The 15,774-nt window shown below is 38.9% G+C and overlaps 1 protein-coding gene across 2 annotated transcripts in view; it reads right to left on the bottom strand.

Moving 5' to 3' along the window:
* The window catches only part of LOC149210090 (uncharacterized), a 289,054-nt gene extending 273,834 nt beyond the window's left edge, over positions 1 to 15,220 (bottom strand). The window contains exons 1-2 of one of the 2 annotated variants that reach the window (XM_089396611.1): positions 14,591 to 15,220; positions 14,006 to 14,158 (exon numbers count right to left, since the gene is read on the bottom strand). In XM_089396611.1, the coding sequence (XP_089252737.1) occupies positions 14,006 to 14,158; positions 14,591 to 14,860 (423 nt within the window). In that variant the 5' untranslated portion in view covers positions 14,861 to 15,220. The remainder of the gene's footprint in view (positions 1 to 14,005; positions 14,159 to 14,590) is intronic. The other variant, XM_089396612.1, reaches the window with a different exon arrangement.
* Between the last annotated feature and the right edge of the window lie 554 nt (positions 15,221 to 15,774).

The following is a 15,774-nucleotide window of genomic DNA, read 5'->3' as shown; positions in this document are numbered from 1 at the left end:
CAGTGAGACATCTCAGGCATATAGGGTGTATATATTTTTACCCACCACCAGTGGGTGACCCCATAGAGAATTTTTCTCCTAGATTTGTCTTCAGTCGACAGCCCCTGACAACCACTAGTGTAGCCGATATATTGTGACAGTTGATCTTTGCTCCCGAAGCCAGTCATATGTCCCCTCACCCATTTGTTGAGAGAATATGTTTGAAGGTGGGCCATCTAATCCTAAAGGTATGTTTTTCATTGTGCGATTGGGTGTTGATGCTTCTTTTTCCTTGGGCATGTTGGGTGTGGATTATTAAGTGACTTGGAAGAAGGAAGGGTTGTGACTGTAGCCTTATTCCCTCACCTTAAATGGGGGTTAATCCTCAACCCTAGTCTCATGGGATCTCCCCTATTAGCTTATATCTTCAGGATGAGCACTATAGATGAACAAGTGGCCGATATTTTGACTAAATCTCTTCCTCATAAGAAGCTTGAGTGTTTGAGAAGCAAGATTGGATTAGTTGATCTCCTATTTGATTGAGAGGGAGAGATGATGAATTGTTGTACATTGGGCTAAACAAGCCAATATGATGGTACTTAGGGGTTGGTATCTTGTCAAATAGCCTAGATGATACTTAGATCCCTAGTTGACTTGGCATCTTGGTCGGTAGCCCAGATGATACCTAGGGTTGGTATCTTGGCAAGTAGCCTAGATGATACCTAGATTCCTGGTTGGTTTGGTATCTTGGCAAGTAGCCTAGATGATACCTAGATCCCTGGTTGGGTTGGTATCTCAGCAGGTAGCTTAGATGATACCTAGGGTTGGTATCTTGGCAAATAGCTTATAGATGATACCTAGATCCCTGGTTGGGTTGGTATCTTGGCAAGTAGCCTAGATAATACCTAGGGTTGGTATCTTGGTAGATAGCCTAGATGATACCTAGATCCCTGTTACGGTTGGTATCTTGGCAGGTAGCCTAGATGATACCTAGATCCCTGGTTGAGTTGGTATCTTGGCCTGTAGCCCAGTTGATACCTAGGGTTGGTATCTTGGCAAGTAGCCTAGATGATACCTAGATCCCTAGTTGGGTTGGTATCTTGGCAGGCAGCCTAGATGATACCTAGGGTTGGTATCTTAGCAAATAGCCTAGATGATACCTAGATCCTTGGTTGGGTTGGTATCTTGGCAGGTAGCCTAGATGATACCTAGGGTTGGTATGTTGGCAGATAGCATAGATGATGCCTAGATCCCTATCAGGGTTAGTATCTTAGCAAGTAGCCTAGATGATACCGAGATCCCTGGTTAAGTTGGTATCTCGGCAATTAGCCTAGATGATACTTAGGATTGATACCTTGGCAGGTAGCCTAGATGGTACCTAAATCCCTTGATGGATTGATACCTTAGCAGTTAGCCTAGATAGTATCTAGATTCTAGATCCCTGGCATTGTACATGTTGGTTGTGATACTCTTCTTAGAACATTTCAACTTGAGGTCATCCTTGTATCATTTGTACAATTATGAATACCTCCCTAGTTAAGAGGAAGTGTTGAGAAATGTTACTATGCTCAATCTTCATAATTGTTATTGTACTTATATCATTATATATTTATTGTAAAAGTGAAAAAGAAGAAAAAGAAAATTATTTTTTGATGCATGGATTTCATGCTCTTTTTATTTATCATCTAGGTCAAGCATGTTCTTCATGCTTTTAGGGTTTATTGAGTCATCTGAGTATTTGTCACATGTATAAGACCCTTATGGGCAAATTGTATCAAGAAAGAAATATTATTTTTGAGATTAAAGTGTAAATTTTGGACTCCCAAGACCAGGTCGACCCTGCCAGTGAAGTCGGCCTAGAAGAGGCCCATTCGACCCTTGAAGAAGGTATAAATAGGAAGAGACTTCGACCTATTTGGACACCATTGAGAAGCAAGTTCTATCTGCTCCTAAATCAAAAGAAAAAGACAAGCAAAGGCAAGAAGGAAGAGAACCCAAGCGAAGGAGAAAAAGACTATCTTTTGACCTAACTCGGTGCACACGTACGAGATTTTATAGGGTTTCTATTGCTGCTAGAAACAAAAGATGCAGGGCAAGAGTTGCAACACTGAAGTTAGAGGCCGAAACCTTGAAAGTTGCAGAAGAAAGACACTTTTACCTTCGTTGACTTGGGAAGACCTTGACTCTTTTAAAGGAGAAAATTTGGAGGGTTGACTTGGTGTTTGGTGGAAGTCTTGGTCTTGTTCTTGGGGTCTTGGATGTCTTATGTTGACTTGATTCTATAAGAAAAAGAAGAACAGTTTGACTGGGTTTTCCCTAGGAGAGGGGTTTTGCCCTGGCTAAAAGAATGTATCTTGTATCTTTTGTTCTTGTGATCTTCATACATTTATTGTAAGAATTTACAGGGTAAGTTCCTCAGACAGAACACCAAAGGACACCGCTCACAAACAGATCACAGATTAATACACCAGTATTTTTGATGTGGTTAAAACCCTCAAAGAGGGAAACAGTCCACGGCCTGAGCCAACGCGGCCACTTCAGGCAATTTATTAATAAAAGAATGAAATTTTACATAAACTTCTCTCATGAACAGTTAACCTACAAATGACCCTCCATGCTCTTTAAATAGAGATCATGGACCAATCGGGTGTTAAGCCACGGATCAAGTGTCGGTAATACCGAGGAGAGAATGAACCGTCGGATCACTACATATCATGACTGTCGGATTGTAAGTTACAAAAGTACATAGTAAAGAAACACACTTTACCTAACTCTACACTAGACCAAGTTATACTTAACTATTTCCTTTGTGTCGAAATATCCTAACATCCCCCCTTAAGAACAACTTGGGATAGGATTGAAGGATTTACAAATAGGAGAAGGAAGGAGGCACTAGAGCCTATCCCCCCTTAGTGACAACTTCCTGAACTCCAACCATAAATCGAAGTTTAGTAAACTTCGCCTCTGTGAGAGCCTTTGTAAAGATGTTTGCAACTTGATCATATGTTGGACAATATTGCACTTTAAGAACATGGTCATGAATGAGCTTTCTGATGAAGTGCATGTGCAGTTCAATGTGTTTGCTACACTGATGTTGGACTGGATCTTTGCATAGTTGAATGGCACTTTGATTATCACACCAAAGTGTAGTCAGATGCTGCTGCTGAAAGCCAAACTCTGATAGGATCTGACGAAGCCACAAGGCTTCCTTACTAGCTTCTACGGCACCACGATACTCTGCTTCTGCTGAAGAAAGAGAAATGGCACCTTGTTTCTTGCAAGCCCATGTAATAGGTCCTGAACCAAGAGTGAACACATAACCTGCAGTAGACTTCCAATCATCAGGGTCACCAGCCCAATCAGAATCAATGAAACCAACCAATAGAGGAGATGCTTCGGCACTCTAATGAATTCCAAACTGAACTGTACCTCGAATATAACGAAGTATTCTTTTAGCTGCTTTCCAATGACTTTCACGTGGGTTTTGCATAAACCGAGCAACAAGGCCAACAGCAAAGGAAAGGTCAAGACGAGTATGGGTTAGATACAAAAGTTTTCCTACAAGTTGACATTATAAGGTAGCATCAACTTCAGGGGAAGTACAAGTGACTGAAAGTTTGGCTCCAGACTGAAAGGGAGAAGGAGCTGGCTTACAGTCTTCCATGTGAAAATGGCATAGAAGATCACAGGGATACTTGGATTGGGAAAGGGAAATACCTTCCTTGGATTGCAAGACTTGAAGACCAAGAAAATAATGCAAGTGTCCTAAGTTTGTCATTTCAAACTTCTTTTTAAGGCTGGACTTCACATGGTTGATAAGGTTGGGATCACTACCAGTGAGGATAAGATCATCAACATAAAGAACAAGAATGATAAGAGACTTGCCCACTTTCTTGGTGTAGACAGTATTGTTAGAATGACACCTAGAAAAGCCAGATTCTAAAAGAAAGCTATCCATTTTGGCATACCAAGCCCGAGGAGCTTGCTTGAGACCATAAAGGGATTTCTTAAGCCGACATACAAGACTGGATTTTGTTTGTATAAAGCCAATAGGTTGTTCCATATAGATTTCTTCATGCAAGTCCCCATGCAAGAAGGCGGATTTAACATCCATATGATGGACTTCCCATTTGAAAGAGGCAGCAAGGGAAAGAACAAGGCGGATAGAGTTCATTTTGGCAACAGGGGAGAAGGTTTCAGTATAGTCAATGCCTTCAACTTGTGAAAAACCCTTAGCAACAAGACGAGCTTTATGTTTATCAACTTTCCCATCTGGTCCATACTTGGTTCTGTAAACCCATTTGCATCTAACAAGTTTTCGTCCCTTTGGTAGAGGAACAAGATCCCATGTATCGTTTGCCAATAATGAACAATATTCTTCATTCATAGCTGCGTCCCAATCTAGATGGCCTGAAGCTTCTGCAAAGGTGTCGGGATCATAATTCGCTGAAGCTTGAGCCAGTAAAGAAGAGGCTCTATCGAACTGAGAACGTGTACGTCGCTGATCTGTAGGATCACCGGCAAGATCACCTGCTGCATCCTGAGTAGCACGGACCCATTTTGGAAGTTGAAGAGCTGAAGGAGGATCCTGAGAAGGTGGGGGAGGATTGTCATCTTCGCTTTCATCATCTGAAGAAGAAATATTTTCAAAAGTAGAAGAGATAGAGAGAGGTGGCACATCTGCCGAACTAGGCTCGTAGGCCGATATATTTTCAGCAAACTTTACATCTCTTTTAATGATAACATTTTTGGACTTAAGTGGAATAAGTCTATATCCTTTGACATCTTTAGAATATCCAACAAAAATACATTTTTCACTCTTAGGTTCTAAAGCTTTATGTTTCTCATCTGGAATATGGGCCCATGCTTCACTTCCAAAAACACGAAAGTGACTTACATTTGGTTTAATTGAGCTCCATGCTTCTTCTGGAGTGATATTCTTTAAAACCTTAGTAGGAGTGCGATTTATTATGTAATTTGCACAGTTAATTGCTTCTGCCCAATAATTAAGACTAAGTCCTTTAGATTGAAGCATACAATTAGCCATTTCCTTTAAGGTGCGATTCTTCCTTTCAACTACACCATTTTGTTGTGGAGTATATGGAATAGTATGTTGCATTTGAATTCCATTCTCAGTGCAAAAGTTGATGAATTTGTTGTTAACATATTCTCCGCCATTATCAGATCTTAGCTTAAGAATTTGATGTCCAGATTGTTTTTCAACAAAGGCCTTAAAGGCCAAGAACATGTTAAATAATTCACTCTTGAGTTTTAAGAAGTATACCCAAGTGCGTCTGGAGAAATCACTAATGAAAGTTAAGAAATACTTGTAGCCAGAGAATGAAACAACTGGAAGTGGACCACATAAATCACTATGCACAAGCTGTAAAGGGGCTGAGGCGTGCCAAGAGGCACGTTTTTCAAAACTGTCCCGATAATGTTTTCCGAGTACACATCCGGAGCAAACACCATCTCTGCAAGATACCATTGGAAGACCTGTCACCATATTTTCTTTACATAGATTATGAAGGGAGCGATAGTTTAAGTGACCAAATGGCTCATGCCAAAGTTTGCTCGCTTCATCATTATGAGCAACAAATACCGAGGGAAGATTTGATGACCCAAAGTTGTGAAACTTATACAACCTTGTAGAATCATCAGCAATGCCAGTAGCTAAAATCTGTCTAGGATCTCTTAGGTCCTTAATTACAACATCATGAGGTGAAAATTCAACGATTTTACCTTCACCTGAATGAGTTATCTGATATACAGATAGAAGGTTGCAAGATAAGGTTGGAACACATAATACATCATTAAATTGACCATTGTCTATATGAACAGTCCCAATCCCTACAACACTAAGAGATCTATCATCACCAACATATATATTTTTGGTGTTACAATCATTTAAAGAAGAAAACATGGCTTTGTTTTTGGCCATGTGATAAGAAGCTCCAGAATCAATAAGCCACTCATGAAAATGAGAGAAAGAAAATACATTTAGTGCATAGCCAGACCGAGATGCTTGACAACCACATGCAGAAAGTGCCATTCCTGAAGATGGAGTTGAAGTTGAAGAGTGCTCCAAATGGATGTTATGCTTCTTCATTGCTGCTTCCAAGGCTTCCACCTTCTTAAAGCATTTGGATTCTAGGTGGCCATCTCGATTACAAAAGTGGCAATGTCTATCAGTCTTCTTCCCTTTGTTTTTATTTGCCTTATCATTTTGTTGAAATAATTTTTCATTTTGAGGCTAAAATTGCTTAGGACCCTTGTTTGGTTTAGGACCATTCCTTTTAGGATACAACTTCTTAGGATTCTTTGAATTTGGTTGCTGCTGGGCGGCTAACACTTTCTTAGAAGAGTTTCCAAGATTAAGAAGACCAAGGTGTAAGAGTTTTTCTTGTTCTCTTATTAAAGAATCACAAAAAGAATCAAAGGATGGGGACTTGTAGTCTTGTCCTTGAGAAATGAAGGCTTCTCTTGTAGAATGGAAGGTGGAAACAAACACAGAGTAGACTCGTCCCAACTTAGTAAGAATGGAATAGATAAGGTTACTATCTTTTTTCTTAACCTTAACACCTTCCAAGAGAAGTCTAAGGGTCTTGAACTTGGACAAAAAATCTTCAATGCAAGAAAAATTATTGGGGTCCAATGTAAGCAACTCATTTTCGAGCTGATGGGCTCTAAGTTCATTTTTTATTCCAAAAACTTTAGTAATCTGTTTCAATGCTTCATCAGGAGTATCAAGTTCTGCAATATGGAATCTAAGATCTGGAGAAATAGACATCCCTATCAACCCACGTGCTTGATCTTGCCTATTTTCCCATTTAGCTGCCTTATCTTCATCTTCTGGTTTGATTTCTTGTTCTGTTGCTATTCTGTAAAGACCTTTACTTCTAAGTAAATCCACAATGTAGGACCACCATTGGAAGTAGTTGGTGCTATCAAGAAAAACTTGGCATGGACTTTCCATTTTAACAGAAACTGAAGCTATATATGCTGAAACTAAGTGTTCCAATGGAAATATCTCGAAAAATTAGGCTGGTTCAAAAAAATGGCTCTGAAAATGGCTTCCGAATGAAGAAGTTATGGCTTTTTGAAGAAAAGTTGATGAAGATGCCGACTAAGTGCGGGAATGTGCGGAAATGAATGATAATGTTAAAAAAAATCCGCCTCATTTCCAAACTTAATCTAATTAACTCAACAAAAAGGAGACTTGAACTCAAGACCTCTACTCTCATAAATTAGCTTTGGACCAAGTGAGCTAAACTAAAAGTTTAGGGGAGGGAGGGGGGGGGTGTGTTTTTTTTTTTTTTTAAAGTCACTAAAGCTTTGGATTGCGTGCTTGCTTGAGAAAGCTCTTTTTCCCTACAAAACAAAAAAACACAAAACCCAACACGGACATACAAAAAAAACAAACCTTACGGTTTGAAGTTACCTTTACCCAGAAACTAAATATTTTCCTCAATGTTTCTGATTTTCCGAGATCACACTAAAGCGCAGCGGAAAAGAGCATACGCATGAGAAAAATCCTTCCTCTCTATTTCTGATTTGCCCAGATCGCACAAAATCACAGGGCAAAGAGCATACGCAGAAATGAAAGGTATAGATCCGGTAATAAAAAAGAAGCTAAATAAATCGAAATAATAAATAGAGAGAAAATAACTAGAAACTGCAAATAAACATTGTATACTTCCAGATCTTAAAAATGACGTAGCTAGGGCTACCAGAAACCTTTTCGCATGAAATGAAAGGGGTTCTTCACTGGAACAGATGCTCCTAACACAATAGAGCAGTCCTCTCGGCGCGAAAGTTGTCAGAAACAGTAGATCTAGGAAATGGAAGTTAGATGCAGTTCTACCACCTTCAGATTTGGATCACCAACGGACGCGGCCCTCAAATTGCTCTGATACCATGTGGAGGTTTGCCATTACACCAAAACCCGCAAGTATTGGTAAACGTTACAAATAGTAACTAGGATCTCCACGGTGGAAATTACGGATTCTATAGAGGTGCGGTGATTTTTCCAACACCCCCCTCAAACGCAACTCGGGGAATCGAACCTGGGTCCAAGCTCTGATACCATGTACGAATTTACAGGGTAAGTTCCTCAGACAAAACACCAAAGGACACCGCTCACAAACAGATCACAGATCAATACACCAGTATGTTTGACGTGGTTAAAACCCTCAAAGAGGGAAACAATCCAAGGCCTGAGCCAACGCGGCCACTTCAGGCAATTTATTAATAAAATAATGAAATTTTACGTAAGCTTCTCTCATGAACAGTTAACCTACAAATGACCCTCCATGCTCTTTAAATAGAGATCATGGACCAATCGGGTGTTAAGCCACGGATCAAATGTCGGTAATATCGAGGAAAGAATGAACCGTCGGATCACTACATATCATGATCGTCGGATTGTAAGTTACAAAAGTACATAGTAAAGAAACACACTTTACCTAACTCTACACTAGACCAAGTTATACTTAACTATTTCCTTTGTGTCGGAATATCCTAACATTTATAAATTAGTAATTGCTTGATGAAAGAAGAAATAATAAAGAATTCAAGGCCAACAAATAATCACAAGCAATTATCAAGAAAAGAGTAATCAAAACCCTAATTTCTACCAAGATTGATTTCTCAACAAGGTCCACATGTTTGGGTTGGGCCTTGAACATTTCCCCAAAGGTTGATGCAGCTAAAAAAAAAGATTAAAAGCATATCATGGCCACATACAAAAGAAAATAATATCACAAAATGCAAAAGAGGGTTGGGACATCATATTAGCGCCTAGGCAAAAGCCAAACATGAGCTCTACCCCTTCATTATAGCCATCACCCGAGTTCCTAGGACCCCATGAGTACCCCCACATCATTAAGGAACCTATGCACGTCCCAACCCTTAAAAGGCGATGAGTTGCCCCACCTTAAGGGGGTAATAATTGCTTATATTATACACAGCATGCTCTCATCTCCTAGAACTCCGAGCATTTATAATAAAGAAAAATTAAGAAAGGGAAAAAGACAAATGAAGAAGGGTGGAAAAACAAATGTCGAGGTAACTCATGTACCACGATTGCTCCCTCCTACGTCTATACACCCAAATGTGTGGACATCCCTCATTATTACCACCCTTAAACCCATGGCATTTGGCCCTACGACCCCTGTGTCCCAATCCACCTCATCATCATCCACATCACCCCTACCCCTTGAAGCATGTACCTTGGACATCTCAATCCCTTTAGGGGTTGGGAACACCTAATAGTGTTGTTTATTAGCCCCCCTTACCTAGGGAGGTGTTGTCGCCTAAGATATACACCTTAGTGTGGGAAAAGTTTCCAACCCCACAAGGTATAGTCTTTATGGCACAACACTCAGAGTAGGCTCTCTCCTAGGAAAGCTAAGGGGGGTAGTCCCTAAAGACAGAAAACTTAAGGGGAAACTTGTTGAAACAACAAGTCTAGGAGATCTAAGGGCAAGGCAATCACTTCTCTTAGTAACTTGAATTAAAATTAGATTATTATATTTGAGCAACGTGAGGTAAGATACATTTAATTAGATCAATATGACATTCAAGATGCAACAATAAGGGACCAGTGCCTTAATGTAAAACTTGCAATTATAGATTGAACTCACAATTCCAATTATAATGATCAATTGAAATGCAAAATGAATGCAATGAATACAAGATCTATCTATGTGAAATGCAAGATCTTGGTTAATTTTAATTATATGTCTATACTAAAGGTGAAGGCCTTCTCCTCGTCTATAGAAAGAACTATTAGGGAAGGAGGCTAAGATCTCATTAACGATAGATACCCAGGAGTTCTAACAACCAAAGTGCCTCCATTCCAACTTCCTACAAGGCATTGCCCATAAGAAAACCGCAAGGTCACCCGTTTTAACCATTGAGCAAGGGTCAAGCTTCTCAAATTGGATGTGAAGAAGATGGTCCTAACCTTCTATCAACCAAGCTTACGTTTGGAGGTAGCTTTTAGGAATGCAAAAACTAGATCTAAGATGATAATGCAAATGACAATGACGATAAGATTAGAGAGTTTCAAAGAGCTACAATTATTGGAATATGCTTCAATGTGAGAGATGTTAAATCACTTATAACCAAGGTTATGAAATATCCCTTAGAGCACAAGATTATAAGATTCCAAGAGTAAACCAATGAAGCACTTTAAAGAATTTCTCATTGAAACAATATCAAGTGCCTTTAGTTATAGTGCTTATTAGGATGTTCTTCACTTATATGATATGACAATGGAAACAAGTGAAAATTTACATGATGCAAGCACAAATAGATAATGGCAAATGAGATTGCTAACAAAATAAAATAAGAAGATGCAACTCCAAGACTAGATCTAACCTTTGATATCACTGAAATTCTATCTAATCAATATGAGAGCAAGAGAAAAGGGTTAGTACCAAAACAAGAGCAACTAACTAAAAAGATGATGGCTTCTCCCTTTTAAATAAGGAGGGGGATATCATGGGATTGAATCCCAAGCTCCCTTCAAGCAAGAAGATCAATTTTATTATTAACTTACAATGAAGAAGAAGCCTCTTAGACAGTTAGAAAGGATCTTCCATCACCTTAAGGAGATTACAAAGAAGATTAGCAACATATACAACAACAATCACTCCTAAAGTGATCAAATACCTAGAAGGAAGGCACAAGACAATGAATGGCAAGCTTCAGTGATGAATGACTTGCACCAAACCTCAAGAAACCCCACGGCCTTGATTCAAAAATCTTCAAAAATTAATTTCTCGAAATTCTCTCATTCAAAATAACCACCTAGACCAAAAAAATCAATTTCCTTGAGAAAATGTTTTCTTTCTAACCCAATGAATTTTTGAGTGGGATTTTTTTGCCTTGAAAATGTGACCTTTCTCATTTTTTGACTTGATTCCTTTTTGGAAGGGTCCTCATCAATTTTTAATCATTTTTCCACTTGGAGAGAATTTAATTTTCTCTCATTTTCATCTTTTGACAATTTTTCCGGTTAATTATTTTGGCATTTTTTGCCAAAAAATAAAACAAATGACTCAAGTGGGGTTTACAAATATTTTCCACCCTCAAAGTGTGTCTAGGTAGAAATTATAGGAGCTAAGGTGTAAAATTAAGCATTCATACCTCCTATAACTTCTATAGACAACACCTTTTACATCAAATATTACATAGACATCCCATCAAAAGGGGAAATTTAACAATTAAGAAATAACCTCTGGACAACTAAATTCTAAAAACACTTGACAAATGATCTAGTACAACATTTTACATAGAGTTAATAACACTTGGACTCACCAAAGACCTTACCATCAAGCCCCACTCTAACTTTGGGGTATGTGTGGGAGAAAAACTCTACCAATTATTTAACTGGGGTTGGGCAACTTAACTGCGGCCCAAGCCCACCAGAGGATCATATTGACACTTATAGGGGATGCGTTGACAACCATGGGACTCCATTATGTGATAGACCGTTATTTCAATCTCACAGACACTCTCAACCTATGTCACACGGTTCGGGTTTGAATTCGAGTTCAACAACGATTAAGTTTGATTCGAATTCGAATTTTCCGATGAGGTTCGTATGAGGTTCGACATTAAGTTCGACTATACATATTTTTCAACATATATATATGACATAAAATAATAAAAAATCAAAATCAATCAATAAAGCTATATGAGTAGTAGTGAGCACCCACGAGCCACAAATCACGACCACTATTCACTTCGCGCTCCAGGCGACGGGGACAAGCAGCATCTAGAAATTGAATTCAGGAAATTGCAAACAATACAACACACAACGGCAACACTAAGCACAATAGAGCGAGTAAACTCAAACTGAAGTTGGCTTGTGAAAATATATCGACAACCATGGTAAATAAAGCCAAACCAGTGGACACCATGGGAAACTAAGTGGCAGTAAGAGAAACAAGAGAAAACCATGTGTTTCCCATGGTTTTTCTCATAAACCTTAAAAAAACTGACAAAAGCAACTCGAACTCAACCTCAAACAACAAAAAAGAATTAAAAAAATTAATTCGGCTTCAGGTTCGTCTTTAGGTTTGCCTTCAGGTTCGAATTCGTTGAGGTTCGAATTCTTTGAGGTTCGATTATCAAGTTCGCCGAACGAATTTGAATTTTTTTTTGGGTTCGCGAACCCTGTGACATAGCTCTCAATAGCTTGTTCATTGCCCCACATTATTCACGAGATCATGCACTTGGAATAGCATTACCCCAGTCGGCTTAGCAATGTACACACAGTTTGGCAATTGATCCAAGGCCCAGAGGAGGTTTGTCTCATCCTTGAGACATGGGAGGGCAAGCACCATCATCAGTACCCTCACCTGGAGCAATCTACCGGCTTATCCTTCATCAAGAGACCCATGAGACCAGTGTTTGTGCCCCAAATCCACTTTGGAGCACCACATGATGACTTATATGGACATCAAGGGGCCATCCCCTTATGCATCATTTATGGAGCCCTCTCTCTCATCTTGGCAATTAGAGAACTCAACATGGCCCCCCAATGGCCTCACATCACTATGATGTCATCATTTTGGCTACTTATTGGATTAGATTGAGTGGGCCAAGATAAAGTGCAAATATCAATAAGGAAATCTAAAAATAGTTGTGTCAGATGAATTTAAGGACAAGCTAAATGAAAATGGAGTACAATTATAAATTGACTACTTGGCTGAGCAGAAAAATAATACTTGAAAGGTCCAGTTGAGTCCAAAAAATCCTTATTTGCCTAGTCTCTCATATTGCAAGTCTCGGCCATAGGATTTCAGCTAAAATGAAAATTGTTTCTCCTCCATATACATTCTGCAATTAGGAGGAAACCTTCCTTCATTTCTTCCGCTTATTTCCAAAAGCCCATATACTATGGCACTTGATAGAGGACCTTTGACCCTCTAAGAGAATCACCGCTCTCAATTTACTTTAGGCTGTCTTAGGAGATGATTATGGATTTCTTTTTCTTTCCAAAATGCATGGAAACTGTTAAGAATTGACATTTTATATCTGGATAGAATACAATAATAGTATTCATTGATATCATCATGGCCAACAGTCATTTTCTTTCATTAACTGTTTTGCCATTTTGTCAGATTAGGCCATGCAGATTCAGAACTAGACAGAGAAGTTAAACATGGAAGTAGAGCACCTCTGCAACGTCATCAGACACTAGGGCAATGCCAATTCACTGTAAGCACGGTGCTACAAGGAAAAGGCTTGATCTTTAGAAGGGAAAGAAATCACAAGGATTGTGCCATGACCAACATGGCAAGCTGCAGGACGATACCTACTCACGACAGTCCCTGCCACCTCTAAAGGGGACCATCACGCAAAGACAAAAATTCATGGTCAATCTGGCCATTTCAGTCTGTGGCTAGGTAGAGTAGATGATCATTATCAATGGATAGGAGCTCCTGCTCCCCTAGGGACCAGCTAAAAACTGGATGGTCTCGACTCCACCATGATCAATACAAACCAACAAGTGGGTGAGCAGTGTTCACCCGCACATTTTTGATACATTCTTAGGTTTGGTTACCCAGATGGCTATATTTTATGATGATTTTATGGACTCTGCGCATTGTGTTAGAGTGGATTTTGTAATTGTGATGCTTAAGTGGTACTTTTTGTCAGTTATTGTAATAACCTCTTTTGTTAATGGTTATGACAGCTGGTAGCCTGCCTTTAGCAGCACTTTCTTTTATTGTAATATAGCCTTGTAATTGTAGCTCTTTTTTGGCTAATAATGAAAGCTAATTTCAAACTCTTTTAAGAGGTCCATAGCAAAGCAGCATTTATCTATGGGCTGACAATTCATTAGGTAAATATAGAGAACACCTTTAAACAACTGCACGACCCACTACAACTTCACATATCAGGCTAAAGCAGGAAAACATAATAACGAATATGGCATAAGCAAGAACATAAGACAGGGTTTGAGTTGTATAAACGCAGTATAGAACAACCTGAATAGGAGTGGAAATACCTCAACAATAACACGATACCTAATAAGACCGTATTCACTTAAAATAGGTCTCAACTCCTTAACTTTGCTTGCATATCGTCCGTCTAGAGGTGATATCGCCGTCAACTCAGACAGCTCAAGGTCCCCAGAGTCTTTATGAAGCCAGGTATTTTTCTGACAATTGACAAGAACAAATTATCAGCTCCACGCTCAATATTTGGGACATCATTCTATCTAATAACCGCAGCCAAATAATGCGAATTTTGTCTAAAGCAGTGAAAACGATATCAGTAACTAAACAAGAAAGATGGTAGCACACTGATTTCTGTAAAATGCTGGTGCAGAAAGGCAATGCAAATAGACACTGATGAGAAGGGAGATAAAGATGTAAGTTGTAGCCCAATATATAGAAGAACTCTTCTATATATGCAAAAAAGCTTCCTGATCCGCAATGATAAACATAGGTGGCTTGAAGTACAAAATTTCACAGTATACCCTTTGCAACAAGCATGTTAGATTGTTGAGAGAAAGACACAGGGGTTTTCCTGGTTTTTCTTCTCGTAGAGTTGGCGTTGTGTTCACAATAAAGGATGAGAATAGCATTACCTCTAAGGAATGCTTTGTTTCTTCCTCCTCTGCTACAAGCCCTTTTGCCATCGACAAGCTTCCAGGACCCCGACGAATGCCTGCATACGAAGCCATTGCTTTTCTTCCTTCAGACCCTCTTCTGATTGCGAAGCCTAAAGATATTGAACGTGGGTTTATAACGGATGGAAGTTTCTGGCAGGCGACAGAGGGTTGGAAATGAGGAGATTCGACCCATGAGGATAGTTGACAAGGATCCAGGGACCATGACGAATATACAGACTGAGCCATGCGAATTTGATATTTGCTCGGAATGCAACTTTACAGAGCACATACGAGGCTTAATAATGACATGATCGTCTAGGCTGACAAATCCGTAGAATGTAGGGAAATAAATCAGAACAGCATAAGAATAGAATGTGATGTTTTTAAATCCCGAATGTAAATTTCAGATAACAGTCAAAACTATACAGAAGGGTTTGAGCCTTAAGCGTGATGCAAGTGCTTTTTGCACAGAGCCCATTTGAGTGATCGATTTACTTTCTAAACCCAAACCCCGGGTCATTCATTTGAATAGACAATGAAATGTGATTAACGAATCTAAGACTTCATTCCCCGGCTACTTTTGCTCGAATATTAAATTATTGATTTATGAAGGTCGCATATTTCATCGAAAAGCTATAAGGTGCTTTTGATGAGCAGTAGTGAGTGTTCTTTTCTTTTTTAAATGTACAGAAATCACTTTTTTTTGTTAACAAAAACTTTTTGAAATCACTTTTGCGGAAGCGATGCCAAAATTCCATGGGATACATGAGATTTTGCATATTGCAAAATTTATTTATAAAAATAAAAAATTAAAATATTTAAAATATTTTATAGGATCAAAATAAAATAAAAATAATTTTAAATAGGGAAATTTGATTTGGTCTATGGGTCGTTTTTTAGCTAGAGAACTCATGGTATTTATGTGGAATATAGTTTATTTAAAGGAGGAAATTAAACCAGCCTAGATTTATTTTAATTGTGGATCTACCAAGCTCTTAGAGGGATCAAATCTCTTGAGATACAAACCTCTTTTAAACTCAAAAAATATGTGATCCCTCTTAGAGATTGGTAGATCCGGAGTTAAGATGGATCTAGGTTGTTCCAAGTAAAGCCCGAGGCAAAACTCATTAGGAATAATTTAATAGATTTACTTTAAATTA

Source organism: Pinus tabuliformis, chromosome 1_2 (assembly GCF_031772625.1).
Source record: "Pinus tabuliformis cultivar Carrire ecotype Pingquan chromosome 1_2, CPIR1, whole genome shotgun sequence".
NCBI lineage: Eukaryota > Viridiplantae > Streptophyta > Pinopsida > Pinales > Pinaceae > Pinus > Pinus tabuliformis.
The sequence above is the reverse complement of the archived record's forward strand: the minus strand, read 5'-3'. Positions and strand labels throughout refer to the sequence as shown.